Below are 16,273 nucleotides of genomic sequence, written 5' to 3' on the forward strand. Positions count from 1 at the left end.
TTGGGTGGCTGGTTTCAAATTCGGATAAGGCGTAACGGTCTTCAAACGGCTCCTTTCCAGCCTTCGTGGTGATGGGAACAGACTAAGGGTATATTCGTCTTTTAAGTTTTAATTGCATGGTATCGCTCCGTCATTAGTTTCATACCATCGCCCGTTCAGCTCAACTGGAAGACGGAAATGCCCTCAGACATCAATAAAATAACGATAGTACCCTCGTCCGTCTTTTTAACGTCTATCGGCGTCCGCTCCCAAACTTTTCCTCACCATGGAAGAGGCCATCGTTATCTGCTCTCCATGGCCGTTCATCTCCTCCTCACTTCCCCTCCAAAACCACCTCCTCAAAACCCTAACTCTAACCCTAACCCTAAATTTGGCCCTAAATCTTTTCCAAGGTCAATATCTAGGAGGGAAGTCAGCATTCAAGCCTTAACCATGTCTATCGTATCTTTAACTTCATGGGTTTCTGTTCCAATTGCGCTATCGGCCTCTCTGGAGACCGCCACTCCTCCTCGAAAGCCATCACTATCTGGGATTTCAAACACCAAGTCTTGGAATCAGTTCTTCGGGGATGGCTTTTCCATTCGTGTTCCACCTCTTTTCGACGATATTATGGAGCCGGAGGTATAAACATAAAGAAATTAAAAGCTCTTGTAACCATGTATGTCTTTCTAGTCTCTATGCCAATGCAATTATATTACTATTTCAGTTGGTTTTATTCTGGTCGTATGGCATTTGATGAAATGCTCCGTAAAGTAAAGTGAACTAACATGTTGTAAGGTCATGAGATAATATGTCAAGAATATGCTTTTGTGACTTGTGTGGGATTTTTCAGCTGATCTTTGTTCTCATGAGTCGTCTATAGAAATCCTTTCTGATGTCTGGAATTCATAAATTCCTGAACTTTTAGCATGTTCTGTTCACTTTTGTGCTTTTAGGACTACAAAGCTGGATTGTCATATTATGGTGATAAAGCAAAACCGAAGGCATTTGCGGCTCGTTTTGCATCTCCAGACAGGTTTGTAAGCCTGTGCTTTAGATATCTTTTTTTTCCCCCTGGTCGAGAATGGAGTGATACGAGACATGTATCTTCCTGGATAACTTAAAGTTCCCAATTCTTTTTTTTTTCGATAAGAAACATAAATTTCCTGATTCGTTATTTATATATTAGAGAGTGCTTCCTCTGCCTTATTCAAATAGGAATTATGCCTCATCCACTTATTATGGATTCTCAGCATGATTGGACTATTTTTAACAGTTAGATTGCTTTTGGATTAAAAACACTGATTTGAATTTAGGGTGCCTGAAAAGCTCTGGTCATTAAAAAACCAAAGCAAAATGGGAGGTGTTATTTATATCAAATAATATTAGACAATCATTGATATATCATGTATCTCGCTCTTAAGGAATATTTTCCTTCCTTCAAAAGGTCAAGCTTGTGATCCTATGAAATTGAAAATTTTAGGGGAATTAGATCCTTGATGTTGAGCTAACAATATGGAGATAACTGCAGAGAGGCATTACTGGAAGCATTATTCCTGGACTTCTTCATAAAGATAGAACCAGCAGAAGTGGAAAACAGATCTATGGAATGTAACAGTGATTGCTCTTCGGGAGCTTAACTTCAAAACCTGCAGTAGATCAAGGTTTTAAAAACTCTAGTGTGGGCCCGCACTGGTCACTGGCTGGTCGATGCAGTGCCTGTATCAATACATGATTCAGCCAGCACGGCCAGTACCCTGTATCTATATGGGTTGGTACTAGTGGTACATACCAGTCAGTACAGGACATACCAACAGTACATGAATCCTTGCAGTAGAGTATTTAAATTGGACATGACAAGTCCCTCTTATCCCTTTAATGGCATGAAGAGGATGACATTTTAGGAAAAATGAGAAAACATTTCACTATTCATTAGATTAAGAGTGTTGACTGTTGATAATAACTGTAACAACTAACAACAATCAAACTAATATTGTTTACCTTCAGCACATGAAGAACTCTTTATTGTCAATGCCATGCTTGTGAGACTATTTGACCAATAAAATGAGCTTTTTGCTGCCTAACAAACTATATGGATGAGTTTGTAAAACAACTAGCAACTGAAAGAAATCCTTTTCCCTTGAGAGGAAAATCAATTCTGAACTATGGGTTTGCTAAAGTTTTTAAAACAATTTTAGTATGATAATTCACTACTACCAATACTGAGGTGTCTTATGACTTAATTGATTCAAGTTGATAAATAAAAATAGTTAGAAGAACAAAGTATACATTTTATGCACAAATTTGTGCCAAGAATGAAAAATATACATATGCAAACAAGACAAAATCATGGAATTGATGTCTTCTACGAACAAGAGTGTAGGATGCTTCCTACTCTTCCAAGATATACCAAACTATATTTTAGTGCATTAAAATATTATAATTTTTTTCCTCTTTTCATAGTTACTTGTTTATTTATTCTTAAAAAAGTAAAACCTGTCATTCCATGTACTTTATTCTTTTTTCAGAGAACTGCACCTTATTCTTGAGAAGGCATGTGGTGTTAGCAATAAGTAAAGAATTACAAATTCATTTATTGATCAAACATATGATGAAATTTACTAGTTCAGTGCATTTATTTTCATGTTTTGTTATATCCTTACTCATGATGTAGATCAGAAGTTCTAAGTGTGGTGATCCGGCCATCCAATCAGCTAAAGATCAATTTCTTAGAGGTTTGTGGAATAATTTCTTTTTTTGCCTGATGTTGTTTATCCATTACTATTGACCTGACAAAACGTCTCTTTATTAAAAGAAAACACTTGTTCAAGAAAAAAAAAGCATATATTTGCTAGATCTCAAGGAGAAAATGCATAACAGGAATAGTCTTATGGGTTGTGTGGGAAATTTGTAACCTTATTGAAGGAGCTATCCTAGGATATCACATTGGTTGCAGTTTTCTTTTTAGAGGATTCATTGATTCTTATTTGATAATAAAAAGATTTTTTAAATTTTGGTTGTCAAAAATATAAATCAGGATATTGTATCACCATGAACCATGCCTTAGGCATTTGTTCCAACTTCCAACTCATAAGTCAACTTATTCAATCAACAAACTTCATATTCCTCTCCCTAAACAGTAAATTCTAGAGGTTGATCCATATAAATTTTTAATAAACCACCATGTGGGAATGCATTATTAACATTTAAGTTGTTTGCAGGACACTTGAGATTATCACATAAGTGGAGTTAAGCTTTAACATAGGAGAAAACATATCAAATAATTTACTCCGGATGTTTATGAATACCCCTTTATGCTTTGCTTCCAGTCTTACATCATCAAGTTGATATTTGATAATATGAATCCATATAAACCCTAAAACATGTTATTTTAATAGAGGAATCGACCCCTAAAATGTTATGATGAAGGAAAAGTTTGTTCTTTTCCTTCATAACTGTAAGCAGGCATTTCAAGACTTAGCCTTACACAACAAAAACAGTGGACAACACACTTAAGGAACCAATGATAAAGAAAGGATCAAGCATGAAAGGAAGACAATATGGATATAGGCTGGCAAGTTTATTAAATTTGTTTTTTCACGAGCAATATGAGCATCAAGAATTCAGGGTCAATGGTCTCAAGTTATACTAGAGACTTTGTAGAATTAGCAGGCCTAGATAATTATGGTAGGACGAATTCAGGAGAGTATTCCTGAAGTCCCTACTTGGTGCACAGTTAAACATAATTCTTTTTAAAAGATTCAACCATGTTATGCATATTCCGTAAATTATATTGTTGAGATCAAGGAAGCACTAGTGGTGCAATAGGCATAGAATTGATTTTCTCCTTTGCAGCTTCAATATGGCTTGTTTGATATTGAAATTGTTCACCTGTAAGGCCATTGGGAACAGACTCCAAAAGAAAAGAAATTTAGCATTAATGCTGACAAAGTATTTGAAAAAGTCAGGGATTTTAACTCTTACATGTACATTTTCGAGAACATGAGTTACCAGAAATATGCACTTAACTGCATCTTCTCTTTCTCTGCTCAAATGTGCATAAAATAAATGGCAGTTGAATAAAAATGGTGCCAAGAGAAAAAATGCTGAATTTGAAGCATGATCTAAAGTATGTAAATCCATATATATATAAAGGCATTTTATTCATTATGGGGCATGAAGTAAAAACAGCTTCACATTAAAAAGATCTTGGGACATTTATGCTAAGGTTCAAAAGGTTGGCAATTTGAATTAGAGGATGATGTTTAGATTCACAAACTACATTTTCTGTAAAGGAGAACAAGATAGAGATGGATCTGAAAAAAGTATTCTATGACATTTCCAAGTGCATGGCAGCATGGTTTTGCCAATCACCATATTTGGATTTAGTACTAAAACTAAACAAGCTGGAGATATCAAACATTGAGATCTGCTCTTCATAAGGTAACAACTGGTCATCCTAGATTAATTATCAATCAAAATGCATCAGAGTTCACTAATATTTGGCACTCCAGAGTCCCAGGATGTCGCATTAAACTAAGACATATGTAGCCTGGTTTTGAGTATCTTCTCTGTGCAGAAGAGTTGATCTATAAAGTTTGTTTAACTGACACCACAACAATACATATCAGACAAGGTGGAAGACATTTCGAGTTTCCAAGAGGAGAGAACCAAGATAATAAAACCCTTGAATGGGAGATCTTGAATGAATGCATAGCAGCATGATGGTCAACATAGTCCAGATTTCTATCCTTAGGCTATCCACTAATCCCTTTTTCCTTAAGATCTTGAAAGAAAAAAGTGAGTGGGAGGAAAGATGATAGAATCATTTTGAGATTGGAGGAAAAATGACTAAATCATGCAGAACTTTCAAAAGTAGATCAAGGCAAAGCAGGGCACAGTTGACTGCTGCCTGGACCTGACACTTAGGAGAAAAAATTATTGACAACTGTGAGGAAATCATCTGGACAATTTTAATCTGGTCGAGTATATAACTGAAATTCTCAAAATATCTGAATTTTGCTTATCAATCAATTATTGAGGAAAGAGATCTATGTGAAAGAAATAAATTCACGCATTAAAAATGGTAGGGCATGATAAAAAAAGCTGTTTTTATGTATTTACCAGCTAAAGTTGGTTTGCAATGAAGATTATAGAAGTGGTTAGTTGTATTATTTAGGAAATCAATGATAGAGATATTCATTCTACGTTCCTATATTTCTGTTTTACTTTTTAGCAATAGGTTGAGGGAATGATGATAATTTCTGTTAAAGTCCGCCGAACCGGTACCAGAACCCGTACCGGTCGGCGGACAGATCGGTACGGTACTAGTTCGGTACCGTACCAACACACGGTACGCTCGGCACGCTATTTTTTTTTTTTTTTGAGTTTTTCAAGTTCAATTAATTGACAATCAATCCTTTTTAACTTTTTCAATGATTTTAAGTCTAATTTGATTTTTTTTATTTTTTATGTTTTTATAATTCTGGTTTAACCTAAATTATGCATCTTGTTGTTTTAAAATAATACAAAACAGAAAATGATTAGTGAGATCAAGATTTGAAGAACCAGTACCGGGCATTGAACCGGTTCTCCGGCGGTACGGCTCGTGTCGAGCTTGTATTGACGAGCGAGGGCACAGTACTATGGAAGAGAGAAAAAGAGAGAGAGAAGGGGGAGAGAGGGAGGGAGGCGGACGCCGGTGGAGGCCGGGGGGGCGGCAGAGGCTGCAGTAGGTGAGGCTGCAGCTGGACCCCTGTTTCGTTCGAAAAAAGGAGAACCGCACCCCCCACGGCCCTCTGCCGACGTCCGCCACCTCTCCCTCTCCCTCCTTCCCCTGCTCGCTCTCTTTCTTTCTTCTTCTCTGGCTCTGGCAACGAGTCTCGTTTTCGTTGCCGGAACCATACCGATGAGCCACCGGTACGGCTCGAGTCGGTCCGAACCATCCGGTTCGGGACAGTTTCGCTAATCTTGAGTGAGATGTTGCATGCTACAAGATGCAATATAAAATATCTTCAAATTAAGTAGTAAAGTAAAAAATATTAAATAATACAAGCTCAGTAAGTAAACCTTATACTATCTTACCGGATCAAGTATAAGTTTTTTTTCATGTCAATGCATGGTTTAAGAAAAATAACAGTTATTGCAAAAATAAAGTATTTTATAATACAATATATCAAAACAAGTCATAAAGCAAATCATGCATGAACAAATCATCCATATTTCATAAACATAGTTCTAAGTTTATATTGCAAATAAATTCGTGAATCATTCTTTATGTCAGTTAATCCTATCATGGATCAAAATATTGCTTACAGATATTCATGCTATAGTCACTATAACACATGACAGGGTCATCTTTGTAATCAACAAGATATCATAGTCCGTATTCATTACCAACTTTAATCCATTGGTAGAGGGTCGTTTTCGTTGGATGCTAGTTCTATGGTGTCGATTGGCTTCCATTTTTAGAGGCGGTCATAGGTATCTGAGAGCTTTTAAAAAATTTATATCTTTTTTCTTAAAGTATACACATAAATAGATGAAAAATACTAAATGACATGATTCATAACAAAGCTATTTTCATTAAATATTCATGGAACTATTTTTCATAATAAAGCATGATTTCATAAGACATATGCTGATCTATAATTTTAAGAAAAAATATAATATTTCCACAAGCAAATCTTATGCAAGAAAAACATGATAGTTTGAAAAATAATAAAAAGTGTAAGATCTACTTATTTCTTTCGCCTTAGACCGTCAAACATCTCTAGGTAAATATGCTAAACTTATTTAAAAATATTAAATGTAAAATTAATCACCATTCAATGACTTGAATGGAATTAAAATAATAAGAAATATGGACGATTAGCCGGATGATGGCATTCAACGGATCCGAGTGGGTTAAGCCTAAGCGACTCGATCAATAAATCATAGGGCATGGACTCGATTAGGGCCAAGGTCGTTCAACAGAGTTCATCATCAGTGGGTTCTATGGACACTTGACAGAGCCGCGATGATCGGTCCAGCAGACGCCCCGAGCATTAGGGCGGTTTAGGGCTTCTTTTCAAAGATAAACTCGAGTTCATAGATCAAGTCGATGGAATCCTATACTGGGATCCATAGGGCTGTTTAGAGAGAGAAACAAACAAGAAGAGAGAAAAACTAGAGAGAGGAGAGAGAAAGTAAGAGAAGAGAGAACTATGAGGCTCTCTCTCTTCTCCTTTCTAAATGAGAGAGGGTGCTCGGGGGCAGCAGCCGCTCGTGGCCGGCGACCCCCAGTGGCTGACGGCCCATGATGGTGTCGGTAGCGTGCCACGCCCGGCAACAGCCGGCCGAAATAGGAGGAAGAAAACAAAACTGGGTTGGTCGCCGGCCCATGGTAGTGCCGGCAACGTTCCACGCCCAGCGACGGCTAACAGAAATGGGAGGAAGAAAACGAAACAGGGAGATCCTATTTATCACCAATCCGGTGACTTGCCGGCCGGATTCAAGGTGGAACGATGGACCCAAAGACCAAAGAACAGAGAGAGAAGGTGTACCTTGCCTCCGGCAATCTCCTTCGACTAGATCGATAGCGAGAATCCCTGAGTTCCTCCCACGAAAAACCTAGAGTTTTATGCCTCTAATGGATGAACTCCCATAGTTGATGCCAAAGGAGAGGGCGAGAGGTTCTTATATAGATGAAAATCGACTCAAACAAGGTAGGATTCGGTCACCAGCAGTCCCCTCCTTCCGACGGAATCTGAGGAAGAGGAGGACTTCTATTCGGAGTTCGATTCTTCCTCTCCACATGCACGGGCCGTGAGCCCTTGCTCACACGGGCTTGCGGCCCAATTCATGTGCGGGCTGGTCAATGGACTGGGCCCTCACAATAATAGTGTAATTAGTATCCACAACTAGACACAGTGAAGCACTAACATGTTCTCAATGGTTCAAACTGAAAAATATATTGATCTAGGCGGATCACCAAACTCAATGAGGACCACTCTAGCCACTCCACATGCGAAATTTCTAGCCTTACTTGCTTGTATGACATTTTATTGAGTTGCTCTTTTTTTTGAAATCAGATAACTTTTCGAGCTTTATGATGTGATACCACTCTTTAAAGGTGTGGCGCACAGGTGATCAGGACCAAAAATTCCATGTTTTGGGCCTCGAAACGGGTCGATTAAAGAAAAAAAAAAACCTCTTTGGTGAAGGACATTGACTAGGCGTATCTCCCAATCTAGGAGGAATTAGGTGAAACAATTGAAACCAAAGTCAATTTAAAAGTTGAGATCTACCTCTTATAAAATTCTAGCTTTTCATGACCATTTCCACTAATCCTCTATCTTGGGAAAGGTATTTCCTCTTTTAACTAGAAGAGGATTTCGATACAAATTGTGCAAGGACGGACCTCACTAATACAAATGGAGATTCTATAACTCAATTTTGGAATTCATTATTGAAACAAAAAGGAACCTAGACACTAGTTTTACCAATTTTCATACTTTCTATTTTTTTAGATAGAATTGAGTTGAATGGGTTGAAGGAATCTCATTCCTTCTCCTCATTAGATAAAATATAGTTGTAAATACGGCCATACAAGAATATTCGAATAGCTGAACTGGAGCTCAAGCTAAAACTAGATGCTAATATAATACAAGTGCACAAGAAAAGGTCCTTAAGCATAATTTTGATGGAATCAAATGATTTTGACAATATGGCTTCACTTGATAAAAAGTAATGGTTGTACAGCTTGGCCATAGCAATCCATATGTACAGATGGAGAAAATTAGTAGGTTGCTGAATCTTATTTCCAAGGCCAAATCAATTTGTATGTATAAACTAAAAAATGTTGCCTTAATCACCAATGCAGAAGTAAATACAACATCCAAAGCTAAAGCTTAAAAATCAGGTGCCTAGATCACAAATGGGCACGAGCAAAGAGCATAGGAATAACAAAATTTGTAGTTAATAGTTCAACGAAGTCCGAGGGTGAATCTTTAAGATTATCCTTAGGATAGTTATTTAGACCTAGAAATAATTTAGGGCTGAAATATAACTCGACCTGTGCATGGGCAGGCTTAGCCCACTCAAGCCCTAAGCCTTTTGGGTGGGCTGGGACGAAAATTTTGGCTTGACAGCCTGTGCCTTGGCTTGGGCTTGGGGATCAATGCTTAGCCTGAATTTTTTTATTTTTCTTGTGTTCTTTGTTTATGTTTGTTGTACTTGTATACTTAATTTGACAATTGTTATTGATATGTGGACTTAATTTGATAATAGACGTATGTAGATTGTTGACAATATTTAATTATTCATATTTTGTATTTTTTAAGTATTTTTAAATATTTTTAACATTTTTTATAAAAAGGAGAAAGGATTAGGCAGCTTGAGGCCCGAGCTAGGCCGAGTCTAGACGTACCGAGCCCAAGCCTAAGTAAATTTTGTTGATGTTTGGGCAAAGCCTGGCCCTAGCCCGGCTTGCTCGGCCCATGAGCAGGTCTATTTATGAACAAGAACCATGGGTCAGTAATTTAAAGATAAGGACAAAACCTAAAGACATAACTCATGTAGATGGAACATGCAGGTGCTCAAGATGATCATTTGGCCCTACCATGGTATGGTGAACCGACCGGAACCAGTCCGTTCAGCCCGTACCGAACTGGTGCCGACAGGCACCGATACGGTACAGCATATAAATTCGGTTCCGACCCAAACTGGTGCTCGGTACGCACCGGTACAAGCCGGTACCGGTGCCGGTATGCACCGGTACAACCATGTACCGGTGCGAATCGGGCCAGTTCTCACCAGCCCAAACTTATTTTCCCTGTGCGCCTGCGCACGGGGAAGAGCACCCACGCGGGCTGGCAGCCCGCATGGGCCATTTAATGCCACTTTGTGGCATTTAATGCGTGCGCGCACGTCCGTGGATGCGTAGTTTTTTTTTGTGGGAATCGCGCGCAAACGCGTGAGTGGAGAATCGCACGCCCGCGCACGATTCGCCACGCAGGAAACTGCATTTTCTGGCCGGAAATCGCGCCCGCGCTCGGTTCCCCGTGTGGGGCAGCGCGCCCATATGGGCCATTTAATGCCACTCTGGGTTGAGAGCGCCTCCGATTCGGTACCGGTTCCAACGGTACTGCCGGTGCCCACCGGTACGTTAGTATGGTCGGTCCTGCGGACCTTGGGCCCTACCGTATGACCAGTTTTGATTAGGGTCTTGTGCAACATAAAAGAGAGCCAGTGAAACCAAATTGCCTCTAAGAATTTACCGACAGAACTTTTGCCCATCTATGTCTAAAGTAGTGTTAAATCCATGGTGGTGTAGTACTTGATCCCACAAGTACTTGATCCATTGTGTAGTACTTAAAGGACTCGTATGTGCAGTGATAGGCATAGTGTCAAACTACATTAGTAGTCGTCTCTTCGTTGTGGTTCCTTATTTATCCTTGGTTTTAAAACCTTCAATCTTGCTATTTGCGGCGGCAAAATTAACCCTTTGGCTCACTATGTGGTGCTCAGCCATGGGCTCATGGCCCTCCGAGTGGCCATGTTCCTAGTCCTCTAAATAGAAGACACAATAGAAACATTATCAGTAAGTGCTGCATTTTAAGTCATAAAAATGATGGTTGTATCCAGTTAGCATTGACTGTTGTTTGCATGAGGACAATCTGTCTTCTTGAAAGTCTAATGAGTTTCAAGTGTTGTTATCATCTTTTACACTGTTCGCATTTCACTTGGATTGGTTAGCCTACCTAAAGGAATCTCAGCATCAGCATGTGGTCTCTTTAAGGGATGGACTGAATCTGTATTTGAGAATTACCTAAATGTCAGAAAACAGAAAAAACTTGCTCCAAGATGACTTAATAATGCTGAATCAGTAAAGACAGCAGAAAACACTTTATCTTGTTTAAGAGGATGGAGAATATACAAATATACTATTTTAGTATTAATAATGAGAGTTTAGTGCTTATGAAGAATGTAAAATTTTGGTTGCTCCATGTGATTCTCATTCTGTTTCATGACTTGGACAGGCCAAAGATATTACAGATTTAGGCACTCTCAAGGAGGCAGCAAAGATATTTGTTCCTGGTGAGTCTGGGAACTCAAAAGTGTTTTGGTAGCATTTTCATTGACTTTTTTCAATATATTTCAATTTATCACCTTTAAACCTATTGAATTAAAGTTACAGTATGACTGAACATATGGATTGCCCTATCTATCATCAGGCAACTATTTAAAACAATTATGTTTCAGTTTAGATGATCTTTTTTAGGTGCCATTTTTCTTCTAGAAGTTTGCTGGTGGCTTAAGTGCAGGAGTTTCTCCTGACTCTTTTTAGATAACCTTGATCTAAAACATTAACAACATGGTTATGCTACAATGGTATACTGTGTCTTGGATGGGCTTTATGGTTATGGTCATGTGGCAGATGACCCTGGGTTTGGGGGCAGGGTCTTCTGGGTGTGGGTTTTGGGGAGGGGGTAGACTGGGGGACCTTGAATTGAAGTAACAAACCCTAGAATGGATTGATGCTTGTTATGATTGTACACTAACAAAGAGGAACAAGGTTTTTTTTTTTAATCATATTGGGCTAATTCTTTCAGTAATCATGAATTCTTCTTTCGCCCATTTGCCATTTCTATTAACTTAAGTAGCTTGATTCTTCACAGGTGGTGCAAATTTGTACACTGCCCGCACGATAAAAGTCAAGGAAGATGAAAGTCTAAGGTAGCCTTTTATTCATGTGACAAGTTATAAATATTGACAAATAAATCTGAGTTATTATCTGAGATATTATAAAGGACTGCAATAGCCAGAAAGCCTCAGCAGAAAAGTGGAGGCTTTCTGGAGCCTTCATTTCCTTCTGCAACTTTTGAACCAGTTTATACTTTCTGTTTGATTTGTTTAAACTGTATTGCTATGACACTCTTACTAACAAATTTAAGTCACATAATGTTTCATTTTATAAGAATAGGAGGAGCCAATCCCCACCTTTTACCCTAAACGTATCCTACCTGTTGAGAGCCAAATCAAGCAAAATGAAATATTAATCCAATATTATATACACATCTCCTCATTCCCCGCCACTCAGAAAGTTTTACCACATAAATTTCTTGTAGGACTTCTTTTTGTTCCTCACTAAAGCTCTGGATGTTTTCAGGACTTACTACTTCTATGAGTTTGGTGTTGATGCACAGCATGTTGCTTTAGTGGCTGCTGTTAACAGTGGCAAGGTATTCATTCTTCATGCATGTATTTTACCTTTACAAGTTTTCTGTCTAGAATATTTCCACCTATGTTTCTTTTCCTTTTACATTTACCGTATACACAATTTTTGAGAATGGTAGAACTGTGACATCATGGACAAGATTTTCAGTGGTGAAACCATACTATTGGCAACAAGATGAGATGGGAATGGCAAGGTAGTGGCTATATTAGCAACTGTAGTTGTCATGTAATAAAATTTCTTAGGAAATAGGTGCTGGTGCAGACCGCCCGTCACTCGGGTCTATAGCCGCCGCAGGGGAATGGTTCAGCCAGTTTTGGAGTGATTTTATTTTATTTGGGCTTATTAGGGTATTTTGTTATTTGACAGCTTTTAGGGCTTATTTTGGTTTTTCGTTATTTTGAGGGTCTTTTGTGAGACTAGTTTCTGGGTCTTTTGCATTTTTTTGGGTCTTATAAATATGTTGGACTGTACATCGTTTAGGGTAATGCTGTGAATAAAAAAATTTCTGAATTCCTTTCTATAGTTCTGGCGTGTGAAACCCTGAGCAGGGCTAGGTGCGAAACCTAGTTCTTCTTCCTCTTCGTCCCTCCTCTCTCCTTCTTCCCTATTTCTCCTCTCTCCTTCTTCTCTATTTCTTTCTTTCCCTGCTGTCCGGCATCAGAAGCAAGTCCTATGGTTCCACTTCCACATGGATGTCTAGGTTTATACACATGATACCATCCATATTTTAAGGGGTTATACATTAGCCTGGTATTTGTACTCTGTAGCATTTAAGTTAGTTCCCAATGATAAGTGGCTATACACAATGAATTGAAACTACAATTATCTGCTCAATCTAAATTTTTTGATTTTTTTTTTGACAGATTTCCTTTCTAAATGATATTGGTTTCGTGTTATGGGGTTTTGCTCTTCAGAGATGAGTATTGATATGCTAGTGCATATCCAAGGAACCTTTTTCTGTTTGAAGAATTCATGACTGTGAACCATGCAAGTGTGTGTTTAGTTCAGCGGAAGTTGAGAGTGATAGATATGTGAAATGGCAACAATTGCAATGGAAGTTGAGATGGCATTGTAGACGTAGCAATAACATGTTTTAATGAATGTGGATATGAGAAGTGTGGACAATGAAAAATTGCAAAACAAGGTGGTAAAAGTAGCGGAAGTGAAATGAGACAATGACATGAAGGCAGAGATATCAAGGAGCACCTGGTGGTAGTAACAATCACTTGTTGTAAATAGTTACAGAATGAGGAGAAATATATGAGAAAGAAAGGGCATAAAGATCATATAAACTGTGAGATCATATTATATCACAAATTTTAAGGTTCATGTTTATTCTGCCGTTTTTAAATATAAGCATTAATTTCTCTAGTTTTTTTAAAGGCTTTGTACAATATGCAAAACCAGGCTATCACATATATTCCTTTTTCTTACCATCATATATAGCTAACAAGGAATTTTAAAGAAATGGACAGTTTTATTTTCCTTTATGCATCATCAAACAACCTTTTTTTTTGTGCAAGACTGGCCTAGTTTTGGAGCTTATGCACACTTTTGCTTATGATCCTATTGATATACCGCAGCCCGTGAATGCGCACTGTATGCTCAGCAAATATGTGCATTTGGTATTCGGTATATGTGCACTCAACTTTGCTTCCAGATATGCAATGAGTGCATGCTGTGGAAGTAGCGGCAAAGGTGTCCAAAGATTTTAAAATTAGATGTTTTTTGTAGATAAGAAGCACCTCTAAACTGCAAATAGGAAAATAGAATGGAGCGTTTTCTCAAAATCACCTAGCTAATAGGAACATTTATTCTATCCAGGTTAGTCCCTTGTTTTTGCCTTTGTTTCTAACAGTCATTTTGTTTTATGCATCGTAGGCATACATAGCTGGTGCTGCTGCTCCACAGACAAAATGGGAAGATGATGGCATCAAGCTAAGATCTGCTGCTATATCTTTATCGATTATATAGACCTACGAATACAGAAGTTACAAGGATTTGGATAAAGATGGTGGAAGAAAAAGAAAAACAAAAGAAGTGAGCAATACATTCCTTTAAGAGAATTGCTTGAATGATTCATTTATGATATCTTGAATTCGACATGATAACGTCCCAAAGCATAAAGCAGCAAACTGGAAAGATTATGAACCACCGTATGGCTCTTCAAGATGGGGTGCACCGGAGTTCTATGTCCAAATTATTTTTACATATAGGAATTTTGAAATGGAACCTATCGTTGTTTGTTTCTTTCTTCTTTTCTTTGAGAAATGAATCTGTCTTTAATTTTAACTCAGTTTTTCAATATATTAGCATTATAGGACTTTGAGGCTTCATTTGAGCTACTCCCACTTCTTAATATTATGTAGACTTTGAAGAAGAGGAATTCTGAATTGTTTTCTAATGCTTTCATTTGTAATCCACGTATTGCTTGAGCCGCATGTAAATGAGCGTGTGTTTTTGGATAGGTGCAATGTTTTTCTTTACACACTCTATGGAACTACATGTAAATGAGCGTTGGTGAAATTAAAACATAAATTTAAGGTTTTTGTCGGTAAAAGTCATATTATCTCTGTCCATAGAGCTTATGGAATTGCTTGGAATTGAGCTTGTATGACATAAAAAGATAAATTCAAGATATTTATCAGCAAAAGAGTAATATTATCTCTCACCCATCTCTCTCTCCTCTCCCTCTCCCCTCCCCTTCTCCCTCCCACCCTATGGAACTACATGCAAATGAGCATATGTGAAATTTAAAATTAAATCCAAAATATAGATATGCAATGATGTTTTGAAACACCAAATTTATTAGCTCTCAGAACTGTCCTTTTATTTTATTTTTCTAAAACTTGGAGAAAAAGTTTCAGGCTTTCCATCTGGTAATACTTTCTTAGGGACTTAATTATCTCTCATAATATTGGGGTTCAAGCAAGCTAATCCATAGTATACAAGTTTTTGACCTTACATATATCCTCACCTTTCGGATCATATTGAACACTACGAGTTCAAGCAAAATAGTTTACAGAATATAAGTTGCTAACTATAAGCGTACACTCACTTTTCAAATCCCATCGAATAATAGCTTCAAAAAACGTTTTGCAACTCTTTTCATGCTGTTGACGCTTGTCAAAAGTTAGTTTTCAGATTTATATTAATGGACCTCCGTCACTTATTTCTCGTTATCAAAAGCAGTCCCCATCACCTTCCATCATTAAAATTAACCACCGCCACCAACATACACAACTAAATCAAATAATGTCAAAAAAAAATTAGATAAAAAAAGATTTTAGATAGTTTTTCCTCGTTTAAATTTTAAATTGTATTTGAGCACGAAATTTTGGTAGTTCTTGAAATGTGGCGTCATGGGCTTATATATTATTACGTGGCTACATCTTGTCTCTGGATTTATACAATGCACAAAACTCTGAAAATTCTGATAATCGAGTAGAAGAAGAAGGATGAAAACATGAAATCTAAGCTTCAGAAGAACCTCTCCGGAATTTGAATCCCATAAGCAATTGAATGTGTAATACGTATTTAAGAAATATATTACTATAGATTAATAATAAAAAAATAATGGAAATCTTTCATATTTTCTCTTGCATTATAACCGTTAAAATGAGTGTCTAGAATCTAATTATTTTTCTTTTTTCTTTTTTTAAAATTGGAATTTTGATTATTATTTTGAAAGTAGTTGGATTATTTAAATAAGAGGTAGTTGTATATGTCTTGTAATAGACATGGAAGGATATTTTTGAATAGAAAAACAGAAGGAACCAAAAATGAAATATTTTTAAAATCAAAGCTATTATTTTCATATATAGACAATATAGATGGTGGAATATGTGATTGGTTTCACTAGTAGGGTTGAGGAAAACATACTAAATTGATTGGTTCTTAAATGGTCTTATTTGCACCATTTAACAACAACTAGATGAAACTTGTCCATCTAGTATTGCATTCATGGTTGTCTATGCATTGCATGATAATGTGTGGTGTAACATAGATGGCTATTCATGTATATCACACGGCACCGCTACTATAACAATCTAGGACGTCATCTAAAAAGGCTAG

General features: G+C 37.4%; 1 protein-coding gene across 2 annotated transcripts; it reads left to right on the forward strand.

The window, feature by feature from the left end:
• Positions 1 to 254: 254 nt before the first annotated feature.
• On the forward strand, positions 255 to 14,646 carry LOC103712340. 2 transcript variants are annotated; one of them, XM_026806666.2, is made up of 7 exons: positions 255 to 658; positions 936 to 1,015; positions 2,654 to 2,714; positions 11,001 to 11,058; positions 11,640 to 11,697; positions 12,131 to 12,203; positions 14,081 to 14,646. In XM_026806666.2, the coding sequence occupies exons 1-7, from the start codon at positions 569 to 571 to the stop codon at positions 14,171 to 14,173; spliced, it is 513 nt and encodes a 170-aa protein (XP_026662467.1). In that variant the 5' UTR covers positions 255 to 568; the 3' UTR covers positions 14,174 to 14,646. The 2 variants fall into 2 exon arrangements, with proteins under 2 accessions (XP_026662467.1, XP_008797056.2); XM_008798834.3 differs by having other exon boundaries at positions 257 to 621.
• Positions 14,647 to 16,273: the final 1,627 nt, after the last annotated feature.

Source organism: Phoenix dactylifera, unplaced genomic scaffold (assembly GCF_009389715.1).
Source record: "Phoenix dactylifera cultivar Barhee BC4 unplaced genomic scaffold, palm_55x_up_171113_PBpolish2nd_filt_p 000026F, whole genome shotgun sequence".
NCBI lineage: Eukaryota > Viridiplantae > Streptophyta > Magnoliopsida > Arecales > Arecaceae > Phoenix > Phoenix dactylifera.